This window comes from Desmodus rotundus, chromosome 9 (genome assembly GCF_022682495.2).
Source record: "Desmodus rotundus isolate HL8 chromosome 9, HLdesRot8A.1, whole genome shotgun sequence".
NCBI lineage: Eukaryota > Metazoa > Chordata > Mammalia > Chiroptera > Phyllostomidae > Desmodus > Desmodus rotundus.
In genome coordinates, this window is record NC_071395.1 from 71,945,186 (window position 1) to 71,960,033 (window position 14,848).

The following is a 14,848-nucleotide window of genomic DNA, read 5'->3' on the forward strand; positions in this document are numbered from 1 at the left end:
CCTTCTCTCCGCGGCGGCGGCGCTGGGGGGGCCTGTTTCCGGGGGTGGGGGTGGGGGTAGGACCGGGGGTGGGGGGGGGAGCCGATGATGTCAGCGGCGGCGGCGGCTGCGGGGCCGGGCCGGGGCCGGGCGCTGGGGGGGCCGGAGCCGGAGCCGGAGCCGGAGCTGGAGGCGGGCGAAACAGGAGCGGCCGGGGGCGGCCACGGTGATGAGCCGGGCCTGGCGGACGCGGCGCCATCGCAGTCAGGTGGGCCCCGGGCGAACCGGGCAGGGCCAGGGCGGACCGGAGCCAACAGCCGGGCCCCCTCCCCGCTGCCCGGTGCCCGCGGGGGCCCGGGTCGCGCCCCGCGCCCGACCGCTACCCTTTGGGGTTGACCTGGGGGCTCAAGGGTCGTGGGCTGGGCCTGGCTCCGCCCCCAGGCGCGCACGGCGCTGCGGGGAGACTAAGGGGCCCCGGTACCGCGTCCGACCCGGCGGCGGCCGGGGGAGGTGCGATCGCAGGGGGCCGGGGAATGGGCCTCCTCACTCCCCTTTTGAAAGGTTAATTCTGCAGCCGAAGGTCCCCCTCCTCTTCTGGGGCAGGTTGGGGGTAGGGTTGGGCGGGTGTGAGGCCAGGCCGGCGCTGCTAGCTGCTGGGAGGGCGATGGCGTAGGAGCCAGGCAGAGAGGGGGAGGGGTGGGCCGGTGAGCGCCCCAGAGTTAGGGTGTACCGGGTGCGCAGGAGCAGCAGGGGCCCCGGAGCCGCTGCGCCGTCGGGGCAGGGTTGTGGCTGTGAGTCCTGGAGATTGTGTGCCTCCTACTGTGTTGTGGGACAAGGTAAACCTCTCCTGGGCAGCACTGTTTGCTGGTCTGGCAGCCAGGGGTCTGCGTAGGGCCCTCGCTGGGCCATGGGGACAGAAAGCCAGGTGGTGGGGTGCCAGTGTTGTGGGGCAGAATTACAACATGTGGCCCTGTGGCTTTGGGTGACAGGTCCACATTCCAAGCAAGGTACAATACATGCAGAGTTGTTAGATGTGGGGTTTTAGGCATGTTTTATACCAGTATGTGTTTTCTTCTACCGACTGTACGTGTGAACTATTTATGAACTGTTGTTTTCTGCATAGGTAGCTGGTGTAAGTGCTCTGGACGGTACCAGAGTGCAGGGTGTATGTGCCTGTTTGGAGGGGTCGGTTGTTTACCTTTGAGTTGGAAGGCATCACTTCTGGGTCTCATTTCTGTGCTTCTGAGACATGGTCCAGTCTTGAAGAGCATGGCCCCGCTGGAAGGGTTCCTGTGTCTATGTGATGAGGAAGTTGCATGGGGCGGGGGGGTGTTTGCATGTCTAGAACTCAGGTACCACCTATCATGAGGGACTTGAAAAACCATAGGGTGTGTCTCAGGTACTTGTGGAGCCACTGGTACTGGTGTGAGGCGCTCTGGGTGGGATATGAGATTGTGTTTATGGGATTGTGGGGAGCCTAGTGAGGGGAAGGTTGTGTGTGTGCAACATTCTCTGAGGAATTCTTTTGTGACATTGTTTGTGGGGAGCCTGTCCGTGCTGTTGGGCTCGGAGGCGAGCTGCTCAGAAAACACTGTGGGGAGGGAGGTGGCGTGACAAGGACATGTGGGCCTCAGCGTCGAGAGATCAGCCGCAGACTGTGTGTGCGTGCCTGCCTTTTGTGTGTTTAAGTGGCCTTGTGGGGCTCCTGTGGGGCTATGTTAGGAAGAAGGCAGGGAGATAAATATGGGGCAGAGCAAGGGCAGCAGGCGGGAGGCTTGGGTGTCGTCTGGGTGGCCCAGCTAGTCTTTGTGCAGGGTCTGCGAGCTTGCCTCTCACTGGCCTGACCGGCGCGTTCAGGGTCACTGGGAGGAGAGGCCTGGCGGCTGCAAGGAAACTGAGCTTGGACAGAGTGGCTCCTTGGTCATGTTTACGTAAAGGTCGGGTGTGACTCTTGTCACTGAAATGGAAAAAAGAAACACGAAGTTTTCAGCCTCCTCCTCCTGCTTCGCCCTCTCTCGCCCCCCCCTTGCCAGTATCTCTGCTTTTCCATCTCTTCTGTGACGCACACTGGGCAGCTCCTGTGACTGTGGAAGGGTCTAAATTCGCTCACTAGGCAGATTCCTCAGAGCAGGTTTTCCGTACCTTTGGGGCCTGGGCCCTTCTGTAAATCTGTGTGTGTGTGTGTTCCAAATATGCACACCACTGGATACTGCGCCTAGCCTGGCCAGGAGGGTGGACATGCATGGGGGGTGGGAAGGCACTACGGCTGGGCCTCCTGCACGGAGGGGTTGCTAGGTGCTGTGAGAGGCCTGTACAACAGGTGCACCCCCTGGCTGGCTGAGGGGAAGGGGGTCTAGACTAGAACTGGGCAGTTCTAGCCCTACCACTTCCTCTCTGGAACTTTCCCTGAGTGAGCCTCAGTTCTTGATCTGTAAAACCGGGTGAATTGCCTGCCCTGCCTATCTTCCAACAGGGTTGTAAGCAAGTAGCACCTGGGAAATACACCTGGAAAGTCGCTACAGCTCAGGGACTACTATGCCTGTGCCAGCAACTGTCAGCCGTCTGCCAGCGCTGAGCCGCTGTCGGTGCTGGGCTAGTAACAAGAGCAGTAAACACTTAATGCTTACTGTGTACCCAGGCACTGTTCTCAGCTTTTACGTATGATCGCTCATTTAGTCTTCACAGTGCCCCATGGAAGCAGGTATTCTAATTACCTCTCTTCTTCAGATGAGACAGCTGAGGCCCAGAGAAGTGATTTGCCTAAAGCCGCTCAGTAAGAGGTAAAGCTAGATTTGAACTCAGGAAGTCAGGTTCCAGATCCTGTGCTCTTCTATGCTGTCGTCTGCTGCCCTTCTGACGTTTTCTGTGGGCCACTCTGTGCACGCACTTCTCCCTAATTTCTGTGTAACTTAACACCTGCACCATTCCATTCTAGAAGACCCATGGGCCTAGTAACTCAGGGAATCCTAGCCTGGGGAATGAGCTAGTATCTGCTGCCGGTTGCTGGCCACAGAGGCAAAAAACGCTGATGGGTCAGGTGAAGGAAAGATTGCCCTTGTGCTGTGGATCACAGAGGGCCAAGAGGGAGATGGCATTTGAGTTTGATCTTAACACTTTGGAGGGCTTTGGGGAAGAGGTGGGGGACAGGTTATATTTCTGACAGGGGCACCAGCATAGGCACGGGCATGGAGGCACAGGATGCGTTGAGGTTGGATAGTGCACTGGGTGCTTGAAGGGAGACTAACACCGGCAAGATTAGAAAGGAAGATTGGAACTAGACCCTTGAATGCCTGGCTGAGGAATTTGGACTTTATTTAGAAGTGAGTGGGGACCAGTGAAGGATTCTGAGACTGGGAGTAATACCACCTGAGCTGCACTGAGGACATTGACCTTCAGCGAGAGGACGGCTGGATGGTAAGCATGAGGCAGGGAAATAGCTGGGAGGCTATGGCCTTAGACCGTGTGAGTGTTAACAAGGCCCTGCGCTAGTTTGGGGGCCAGAGGTGGGTCGAAGGGAAGGCTTCCAGAGCCATTCCCAAACTGGGCTGCAGATTTGACCGGACTTGGTGACTGCTGGATGTGGGGAGCGAGGGAAAGGAGAGTCAGACGTGACGCAGTCAGCATTTAGCACGTGAGACCTGGTGTGGTGATTTCTGCAACACGCTGGCTGGCCCTGGGCCCCTTCAGGGCAGGATCCAGCAGTATGGCAGAGGGAGACTCAGCATCTGGATTCACGCAGGCAGGGATTTGAATTTTGACTCTGCTGCTCACAAGCTGTGTGACCTTGAGCAAGGTATATCCACCCCTCTGTGAGCCTCAGTTTCCTTATTGGTAAAATTGGGATAATACCAGTACTAACTTGGGTGGTCCTTTGGGGGAAATCATTAAATGAGGCAATGCATGTAAAGCCCTGCAAGGATAACAGGTAAGGTATGAGTGCCCCAGAAGTGGTCAAGTTACACTCATCATCCCAGCTCCTGGCCAGCTCTGAGGGCAGACTTTGAACAAGGCAGGTTCAAGCGTTCACTGAATTAGAAAAAATAAATAAAAAGTCTCCCATTACGTATCAGGCACTGTTCTAAGCACTGGGGATAGCAGTGAACAAAGCAAACAAAAATCTCTCCCTCCCTCCGAGGTTACATTCTAGAGATAAATGAACAATATGTTTTACTACGTGCTAAGGAGAAAAATAAGGCAGGGGAGAGGAATAGTAAGTTTGGGGAGACAGGCAATGGCCTGGGCAGGCCTGGGGTGGGGGGAGGTGACTTTCGAGTCCAGGCTTAGAGGAGGTGGAGCAGCAAGGCATGAGGCTATATGAGAAAAGAACATTCCAGGCAGAGGGAACAGCAAGAGGTGCCGTGTGTCTGGTGTCAGTGCTCGAATCCCCGCCTCAGTAACACCTCGGAGATCACATGGCCAGTCAAGAGTAGGGAAACAGTAAAAACAAATAAAAAACTAAAAACCACAGAGCCACCAAACCTACCGTGAAGCCTGATTTCTGCCTCTTTTTCTTCACCACTTCCCCCCACCATTTTCCGGGACTGAGTTCCAAGATGATACGAGCTAGCACTTACTGAGCATTTACTGTGTGCCAGGCACTCTTCCAGGTCCCACCAGTTATGAGCTCACTTATTCTTCATGATGACCCTGCAAAGCGGGAACTTTTCATTATTTTCCCCTCGTAGACAGCAAAACTAAGGGACAGAGAGGTTGAGTAACTTGCCCAGGGTCACATAGCTAGTGTCTTCTCCATCTCTCATAAGCCCTTGTAGGGTAGTGGCCAGTGGTGGGGCAGTTGAACTCAGGAGAGTTGGGTTTAAACCCTACTTGGTTAGCAATGAGACCAGGGGCAAATCACCCCGCCACTGTGTCCTCTACACCTGAAAGTGAAGAGTTTAGAGTATTTAAAGCCTCAGTTTCCTCATCTGTCCAGTGGGGTTGATGATAGACCCTGCCTCACTATGGTCCCTTTTTTTTTTTTTTTTTAAGATTTTATTTTTTAGAGAGAGGGGAAGGGAAGGAGAAAGAGGGGAGAAACAGATCGATCAGTTCCCTGTCACACGCCTCCAACTGGGGGCCTGGCCTGCAACCCAGGCATGTGCCCTGACTGGGAACTGAACCCGTTGACCTTTCCGTTCGCAGGCCAAGGCTCAATCCACTGAGCCACACCAGCCAGGGCACAATATTCCTTTTTGAGTATTGAAATGAGATCATGCAGACAAAATGCTTAGCTCTATACTGGGTACATCATAAGTATTTCATAAATGGCAGATACAAGTACCGTGATTATGAGGATTCTAGGTGATGTCTAAGGGCCAGGCCAGCTTTGGACTTCTTTGGGTCTAAGAAGCCTCAATAGGCCTTATCCAGGTATCTTGGCAGTCAGCACACAGCCATCCCTCAGCAGGCATCATGCCTGTATGGTTGTGCAGGTGGGCAGGCCTGGCCGAGAGGGTGTGTGGGGACTGGAATCGAACCTTTGCTTTGCCCACCTGTGCAGGGTTGCTACTTCCTAGAAGAAGCGCCCTTCCCCCTTCCTGTGTTTTTAACCTATAGGCTAGTCGGGGCGCTCATTGGCACCGTTGAAAGAAAAACACCTGTTTTTCTAAATACTGTATTCATACTTCCAATTCTCTGACACCAGCTGGGTGACCTATAATTCAATTCAGCTCTGTCACCACCTGAAGACAATGTCACATCCCACAGTATAAGGGCTTAGTCCCACATGACTGCCCCCACTTCAGTTGCAAATCCAAGCCTTCTGTACTTCTGACTGATCAGCTATAAATTGGGGTTGACCACGACCCCTCCCTCAGATTTGATAATTTGCTAGAATGGCTCACAGAACTGGGGGAAACACTTATGTTTACTGATTATATAACAAAAAATATGATAATACAAAAATAGCCAATGAAGAGGTACATAGGACAAGGTCTAGAAGGATCCTGAGCATAGGAGCTTGTCTCCACAGAGCTGGGATGCACCACCTTCCCAGCATGTGGGTATGGTTGTCAACCTGGAAGCTCTGTCGACCCCACAGTTTAGGGATTTTTATGGAGGCTTCCTCACGTAGGCACGATCGATCATTAACCCAGTCTCTAGTCCCTCTCCCCTGCCCAAGTTGGGGGTCGGTGGGGCTGGAAGTTCCAAGTTTCTAATCATGGCTTGGTCTTGTGACCAGCCTTTATCCAGGGGTCCACCAGCAGTCACCTCATTAGAACGAAGGATGCTCCTCTCACCCAGGAAATACCAAGGGATTTATGTAGGAGCTTGGTGTCAGGAACCAGGCTCAAAGACCAACTATTAGAAGATGCTCTTAAGACTCATCACTGAGCAAATTTTAAGAGTTTTAGGAGCTCTGTGTCCATTTTGGAGATGAAGACCAAATATATATAAATATACATATTCCTATTATATCATAATATAGCTGTAACCAAGCCCTTCACTTTGATGATCCTGGGATCAGAACCCAGCCCTGGTACTAACTGGTCACATATTCTTGGGTGAGCTACCTAGCACCTGAGCCTCAGTCAGTCACTTGAGAATGGGGAAGCCGCCCTGACCCGGTGTGGCTCAGCTGGCTGGGCTTTGTCTGGCAAAGTGAAGGGCACATACCTGGTCAGGGCACATGCCTGGGTTGTGGGACGAGTCCCTGGTTGGGGTGCATGTGGGAGGCGACGGATCGATGTCTCTCTCCCTCCCTTCCCCTCTCTAAAAATAAAATCTTTAAAGTAAAACGGGGAAGTGAACTGCTACCTTTTAGGGTAGTGAAGAGGAAAGGAGTAAATGAGGTAATGCAAGTAAAGCACTGACTCGTGGGGGTCCCAGTGGGCTGGCGGCTGTCACAGAAGGGAGTGCTCTGTTTCCTCACTTCACAAGCAGACCCACCTGCAATCCAGCAAATGACAGGGGAGCGCAGACCTGGGCATGCGCCTGGCCTGGGACTGTTGAAGTTTTGCATTATCACCCCTGTTTATCACTTCCCTGCTTTTCCAGGAGAGGAGTCAGAGTAACCTTTTGGGAAATTGAAATGAACTGTGGAAGAAAGGTCTTTTAATCTAGATAGTATGATTACTAAATAGGAAAAGGTTTCTTGGCGGGAGGGGGGATTGTATGAGGAATGCTTGATGCCAGACCCCTCAGAGAACATGTGTGACCCAGATCATTCAGAAGGAGAGCGCTCCTGGGCCTCGTGGACGGTGGATGAGAGGGGCCAAGAGCTCTGCTCTCAGGTCAGCAGGCCCATCTCTGTGAACAGACCCCACCTGTTATTATCAGCTCAATGTGACTTTGGCTAAGTCACCATATGACTCTTAAACTCAGATCTTCAACTGAAAAATGTGACCCCACAGCCCTGGCTGTGCCCACGGGGGAGAGCGGCAGTGAGGTGCCTCCTGTGTGGTGACCGCCACAGCTCGTGTTTGGGTTGCCTACTATTCCTTTTGGAAGAGCCTCCCAGGAAGAGGTGAGACAGGGGTTGTGTTTCATCCCCCATTTTTAAGGCAAAGTCCTAAAGCCCCCAGCTGTCAGAGTAAGGAGTGAGATCCAAGTTTCTTCCCCCCGGATCTGGTAGCGTTGTGTATGAATTGTGGTCTTTGGTGGTCTCCTGGCAGCTGGGCCAGAAATCCCCACAAAGATTTATGGGGCTGGCACATGTGAGAGGAAGTCCTCTCCTAATTTGAATATCTAGCAGCTCAGTGCAATAAAAAATCTCAAGCAAATCTATTTTGATATGTAAATGAGACCATTATAAAAAAAGACAATACGCAAATGTTTGGTTTCCTTTGAGCTCCAAGACTGGGCCAAAGGGACTGAAGAGTGATCCGAGAGGCTTCCCTGGACCTGTAGGACTGAACTAACCCGCTGTATGATTTGAGGTGAATTGGGAATATGCAAATTATCTTGTTCCTGTGCTTCTGGGGGCCAGCAGAACAAGGCTGCAATAATGTGTGTGACCTCCTAGGTCCAAGTGGATGTGGCTAAGCACATAACCTGACAAGAGGCTCCTGGGAGGCCCAGGGTCTGCAGAGCGGCCCGAGAGTGCTCTCTGAGCCTGAGCGCTATATTGCGCCCCAGCTCCCAGACTGAGGACATGGTTTCTGTTTCTTCACAGAGGGAAGAGGCCCGGCAGAAGGGACTTGCTGAGCCACCCCCCTTCTGCTCCATGTTGGCTGTGCTCTCAGGTGAGATGGTGAGAGGTCTGCAGCTGGGAAACACTGGACCTGAGGCAGCAGGCCAGCAAGGGCAGCCATTTTGTCTAGCCTGGGGAGTCTTGTGAAAAGGCCATCAGTAATAGTGGGGGCTTCCTTCTCGCAGTGGGAGAGAGTGTCCATTACTTCTCTAGTCTGTGACTTTGGACATTTTAACCTTTGACCTTCATCAAGACCTGAGGTACTCCTGGCATCTTCCAGCCCCAGGTGTTTGACATACTGGTGTTGGATGCTGGCCAGATGTGGGTGGCTAAGGTGAACCCCTGACTTCTATGATCAGAAGTTAGTCTTCCACTAGTTTCTGACCAACACCTCCCTGATTTTAGAGGGCCCTGCCCTCTGCCCAGCCTCTGAGATCCTCCCCTGGCCTCTTCTCCTCTGTCTAGGCTGGCGCCATGCCCCCCCCAGCAGAGGTGACGGACCCATCCCATGCCCCCGCTGTCCTGCGCCAGCTCAATGAGCAGCGGCTCCGTGGCCTCTTCTGTGACGTCACCCTCATAGCCGGAGATACCAAGTTCCCTGCTCACCGCAGCGTCCTGGCTGCTTCTAGTCCCTTCTTCAGAGAGGCCCTGCTTGCTTCAGCTCCACTTCCCCTCCCACCAGTTATTGGGGGCTCAGCCCCAAACCCTGCTACCACCACAGCTGCCTCCTCTTCCTCCTCCTCCTCTTCTTCCTCTTCCTCCTCCTCTTCTTCTTCCTCTTCTTCTCCCCCTCCAGCCTCACCCCTGGCTTCATCCCCACCCCGGGTTCTAGAGCTGCCAGGGGTTCCAGCAGCTGCCTTCTCTGATGTCCTCAACTTCATCTATAGTGCCCGGCTTGCACTACCTGACGGTGGAGGGGATGGGGCAGCTGTGGCAGAGATTGGAGCTCTGGGGCGGCGTCTGGGCATCTCCCGCCTACAGGGCCTGGGGGAGGGAGGTGATGCCTGGGTACCTCCTGCCCCAGCCCCCATGGCCACCTCACAGCCCGAAGAGGACAGCTTTGGATCTGGGCCTAGGCCAACTGGGGACTGGGAGAGTGACAGGGCTGAGGCCCAGGCCCCTGACTCACAGCCCCCTCTGCCCCGACGGCCCCTCCCCTGTCCCCGATGTGGAAAAAGCTTCATCCATCCCAAGAGGCTGCAGACCCATGAAGCACAGTGTCGTAGGGGTGGCAGCACTAGGGGTTCTGCAGGGCTGGGAGCCGGGAGCTCTGGCCCAAGTGGCCCCACAGGAGTGGATGCCTCAGCTCTGCCCCCCACAGTGGGCTTCAGAGGTGGCCCAGAGCACCTGGTGAAGGTGGTGGGCGGCCATGTGCTGTATGTGTGCGCGGCCTGTGAGCGTTCCTACGTGACCCTGTCCAGCCTGAAGCGGCACAGCAATGTACACTCCTGGCGGAGGAAGTACCCCTGCCGCTACTGTGAGAAGGTGTTCGCCCTGGCTGAGTACCGCACCAAGCATGAGGTGTGGCACACCGGGGAGCGCAGGTAAGTGTCCTGGGGGGTGGGTGAGGGCAGTGGAGTCAACAGTCAGCACTCAGGCACCACATGGACAAGGAGGGAGCGGGCAGAGTGTGGAGCCTGGGCAGTCATTCTGAGACTCCTGCTCACCACTGGCCCCGCCTACCTGCTCCTCACTTACCCCACTGTCTCTCTTCAGCCCCAGCTCCTTCTGCTGATGCTCATTAGCACCTCTAGGTGCTACATCCTGGCTTGGTGCTATGGAGAAGACAGAGGAGGAAGGAGAATGTTGCCCTCATAGGAAAAAAACTATGCGGAGTGCAGGCATGCCCACCAGTAGTTATAATACGTATTTCTATAACGTGTCCCTGTTCATAAGACATTCCCGCATTCTGTCATTTGAGCTTCAAAAGAAGGCTTTGTGAGTTAGGCAAGATGTGTAATTATTCCCAATTCACAGAGCAACAGCTGAGGCCCAGCGTCTCACAGCTGAATTGGGGGCCACTGAGCTAGGACTGGTGTTTCTCCTGAGGCTGGCAGGGTGGGACAAGCAGCACGAAAGGAGGGTGAGCAAGTGGCTGAGCAAGTTCTAGATCTGAGCGGAGGGGAGTAGAGGGTGTGGGAAGCCGAGGCCCTGGCTTCAGGGCCCCTGACTCAACTGGCTCTATCCTTGCCCTGTTCCCTCTGTCCTGGCCCAGGTACCAGTGCATCTTCTGCTGGGAGACCTTTGTCACTTACTATAACCTGAAGACCCACCAGCGAGCCTTCCATGGCATTAGCCCAGGCCTCCTAGCCAGTGAGAAGACACCCAATGGAGGCTATAAGCCCAAGCTCAATACCCTCAAGCTGTACCGCCTGCTCCCCATGCGGGCGGCCAAGCGACCCTACAAGACCTACAGCCAGGGAGCCCCTGAGGCCCCTCTTTCTCCAAGCCTCAACACACCGGCCCCTACAGCAATGCCAGCCAGCTCACCCCCTGGACCCCCACCTGCCCCAGAGCCTGGCCCCCCGCCCTCTGTCATCACTTTTGCCCGCCCAGCTCCATCTGTCATTGTTCACGGGGGCAGTAGTAGTGGTGCAGCGGGGGCTGGGCTGGCCAGCACAGGGGGTGCCCAAGCCGCCTCGGTCATCACTTACACTGCTCCACCAAGACCCCCCAAGAAACGAGAGTACCCACCTCCTCCTCCAGTGCCTGCACCCATACCAACCAGCCCAGCCACAGCAGGCAGCCCAGCGACGGCTGCAGGGCCCGCCATGGCCACGGAGGAGGCCAAAGGCCGCAGCCTGCGGGCTGGAAGGACTCTGACCTACGTGGCCAAGCCAGCTGGTGGGATTGGTGGGGATGGGGGTCCTTCTGCAGGGCCTGGCCGGGGTCCTCAGCTACAGGTGCCACCTCCACTGTGTCAGATCACTGTGCGAATCGGTGAGGAGGCCATTGTGAAGCGCCGCATCTCAGAGACTGACCTGCGTCCTGGGGAGCTGAGTGGAGAGGATATGGAGGAGAGTGAGGAGGAGGATGAAGAGGAAGATGAGGAGGAGGAGGAGGAGGAGGAATCGAAGGCTGGCGGGGAGGACCAACTCTGGAGGCCCTACTACTCATACAAGCCCAAGCGCAAGGTTGGAGCTACAGGCGCAGGCAGCAGTGGGGGCAGCGGGATGCCCAGAGGCCGCAGGCCACCACGCTGGAGACAGAAGCTGGAACAGAGGAGCTGGGAGGAGACCCCAGCAGCTGATGGCCCTGCAGGGCGTGCCTGTGGTGAGCGGAGGCACCGCTGTGGGGACTGTGCCCAAACGTTTGCCACCCTGAGGAAGCTGCGAAAGCACCAGGAGGCCCACAGTGGGGGCTCCCACAGCTCCCGGGCTGGACGGAGACCTTCCACCCGCTTCACCTGCCCTCATTGTGCCAAGGTGTGCAAGACGGCAGCTGCTCTGAGCCGCCACGGGCAGAGGCATGCTGCTGAGAGGCCTGGGGGCACCCCCACACCTGTCATTGCCTACTCCAAAGGCAGCACTGGTACCAGACCCGGGGATGTCAAGGAGGAGGCCCCCCAAGAGATGCAAGTCTCTTCATCCAGCGGGGAGGCAGGTGGTGGGAGTGCTGCTGCTGAGGAAGCTTCTGAGACTGCATCACTTCAGGACCCTGTCATCTCGGGGGGTGAGGAGCCCCCAATGGTGGCAGGAGGGGGCACCTATGCATACCCACCTGTGCAGGAATTTCCACTGGCTCTGATTGGAAGTGGCCGGGAACCTGGTGGTGGTAGGGGAAAACCTGGGAGTGAGGGGCCAGTGGGGGCTGGGGAGGGGGACCGGATGGAAGGGATAGGAGCTGCCAAAGTCACCTTCTACCCTGAGCCCTACCCACTCGTCTATGGCCCCCAGCTCCTTGCTGCCTACCCTTACAACTTCAGCAACTTGGCTGCTCTCCCTGTTGCTCTTAACATGGTCCTACCTGATGAGAAGGGTGGGGGGGCCCTTCCTTTCCTACCAGGGGTCTTTGGCTACGCAGTCAATCCTCAAGCAGTACCCCCTACTCCCCCAACTCCACCCCCTCCAACTCTTCCTCCACCAGTACCCCCTAAGGGAGAAGGTGAATGGGCAGGGGTTGAGGGAACCCAGAAGGGAGATGTGGGGTGAGCTCTGGGCCCAGATCTCCCCTTTCACCAGATGCCACCCTCCCTGAACCCCCCGCCACTACCAGCTCCCTGGCCTCCCTACCCCTAGGGAGCCCCTCCACACTCTCGTGCAGGAACTTTGGGGCCCTTGGAGCTCAGGAGTCAGGCTGCTTTGTGTGAGATTGTAGTTTTCCTATCTCCTGGGAAGGGATCTTTGGTGGTTCCCCTCTCAGTTCTCCTCCAGGGAATGGCCTCCATGAGGGGCAGGGCCAGCTCCGATCCCCTTCTCCAGCCCTTGGGGCAACTGAGCAATATACTTACATGAATCTCTACTCACGGCCCCCACCAGCTCTGAATGTCTAACCCACCCCCCTGATTCGTATACCTAGGGGGAAACCATCTCTCTCACCTAATGATCCCCCCTCATTCTGAAGCTTTCTCTAAGACCTAGGCCAGATGCTTCCCAGCACATTCCATTCTTCACGGCCCAGGGCCTGGACCAGACCATTGTGATACCTGACACCCACCCACCTGGGAGCTTGGCTTTGGATTCCGTTCTTCCAATGGTGGATTTCTGTGTCCCTCTTTCCTTCAAGTTAAGATGCCATGCCTTCCTTGGCTCCCATGCCTTTGGATCTTCCATAGTCCTCCTCACCTCCTACACTCTGGAGATGGCCTCTCCCAGTCCAGGTCAAGGAAGCGTTGGGGAGGAGGGCTACCCATCTGTTTCTTCCCCAGCCCAGGGCAGCACCAATCTTGGCTCTATCTTGACCCCCAAATCCAGTGAGCCCTAGATTCTTCCAAAGCAAAAGAGGTGAGTATATCACACCTCTTTCTGCCTCTATATATGGCCTCTTCTGGGCTAAATCAGGTTTGGGGGCTAGGAGGGAGGAGCTCCTTTTGGGATGGGGAAGGGAATCTACTTTCTCCCTATTTTTTCCTGATGGTTTCTCCCAGACTAGACCAAATAGCCAGAAAAATAATGGGGGTTGGATGGGTGGGTAAGCCCAAGATTTGCACATGACCTCCCATCCTTACCTTTACCCCCTCCTTCCCCAGCATCACTTCCCTCACCAATCACTCCGGATGGTTTTGGGGAAACCATACTATTCCCTTGGTGGGCTCTGGGGTATCCCCACCAACTTTCCCTCCAGAATAGCACCTTATACCCCATCTTTGATTCAGTTCCCCACACCCAAAGATCCCAGCCTAGGGATGGGGTGCAGGGACCTTAAATAGTCCCTAATCCCTAATTTGCACTAGTTAACCCTGGTCAGGGTCCCTATGTTTCCTTCCAGGGGGGAGTTGAAGAAATGTTTGCTCCTAATTCTCTGGTAACTGGGCCTCCCCACTCTGTGATTGGATGAAACATTTCCCATCCCACCCACCTCCCTCCCCCACAAAAAAACACCCAGCTCACAAGGGGAGAGCCAGTTTTGGGGAGCAAATTTGATAAATGGGAATTAGAGGAGTGCAGTTCAAAAAGGGAAAAGTTGCTGTCATCAAAATGTCAGCTTTTTCCCAGCTACTGTTTTCTGGGGCCAAGATGGCTGCCCTCTCAACAGATGTTGAAAGGGCAAGATCATGGCTGTTAGAGGGAGGTGACCTTGGGGGGAGGGACAGGAGCATCCTCCTGCCTCCTCTCAGCCTCCCAGACTATACAGAAGGGGACGTTTCCGACAGGCTCCCTGAATGTTAACTGTGGAGGAGCGTCACTCCTTCGCTACTCCTCTGTCTCTTTGCACTTTTCTTGGTCTTGGCCACAGTCCGAGTGAAGAGTTTTCCTACTGAATGTACCAAGTTCCAGTTTTTATGGGAGGAAAAAAACAATTTTAAACAGGGAAAAATTCAAAAAAAAATCACTAAAATGTTCCCACAAATCTTGTTTCTGGCACTTTAGAAAAACTGCGAAAAAAAGTACATAATAAAGGATACATATATATATACATATATATATATATATATATATATATCTACACACAAAGTATATATATATATACACACAGCGGAACCACAAGAGAGACTGAGGAAGGCCTTGGAGGCGGGGGCAGATGGGATGACAGTCCCCTTACATCCCTAACCTGAACTCTGAGGCAAAAAGGCACAGGAGATGGAAGGGGAGGAGGATGGACCAGGGAATTTGAATTTCAGGACAGGTCAAAGTTCTAAAACTATTTTGGGAGAACTGAGATTGTAGACATTTATTTTTTTGAAAATACCATTTAGGAAAACTAAGTTTCCAGAATTTGGTGGTTCTGTGCAACAAATGAGATTGTGACAAAATGGACATTAAAAGATGTGGGGAACTTGAATATTGTGAATTTCAGATGTTGGAAATTTGGGGTTTTGCAGTTTTATCTTTTGAAAACTATCAAGTCTTGTCAGGTTGCGCCCTCTTTTCCCATGTTCCCTGGGAAGAACGGTGATGGTGGAGGGGAAGGCCGCTGGTTCTGTGCCACAGCACGCCAGATTTAGAATTCTGCAGACTCTAGCTCTATATGTAGTGAGGACCCAGATTTAGAGAAACTGACCAATATTTATCTCCGCATTTGTGTGTGTGTCCAACTCTCTAGGCCAATAAACCAACGAGACAAACGAACGAACTGTGC

At 54.4% G+C, this 14,848-nt stretch overlaps 1 protein-coding gene across 3 annotated transcripts; it reads left to right on the forward strand.

Annotated features, from left to right (window-relative positions):
- Positions 1 to 88: 88 nt before the first annotated feature.
- ZBTB4 (zinc finger and BTB domain containing 4) lies at positions 89 to 14,838 on the forward strand. 3 transcript variants are annotated; one of them, XM_053910506.1, is made up of 5 exons: positions 89 to 247; positions 3,298 to 3,393; positions 8,093 to 8,162; positions 8,576 to 9,654; positions 10,326 to 14,838. In XM_053910506.1, the coding sequence occupies exons 4-5, from the start codon at positions 8,585 to 8,587 to the stop codon at positions 12,259 to 12,261; spliced, it is 3,006 nt and encodes a 1,001-aa protein (XP_053766481.1). In that variant the 5' UTR covers positions 89 to 247; positions 3,298 to 3,393; positions 8,093 to 8,162; positions 8,576 to 8,584; the 3' UTR covers positions 12,262 to 14,838. The 3 variants fall into 3 exon arrangements, with proteins under 3 accessions (XP_053766481.1, XP_053766480.1, XP_045054827.2); XM_045198892.3 differs by lacking the exon at positions 89 to 247 and adding an exon at positions 452 to 540; XM_053910505.1 differs by lacking the exon at positions 3,298 to 3,393.
- Positions 14,839 to 14,848: the final 10 nt, after the last annotated feature.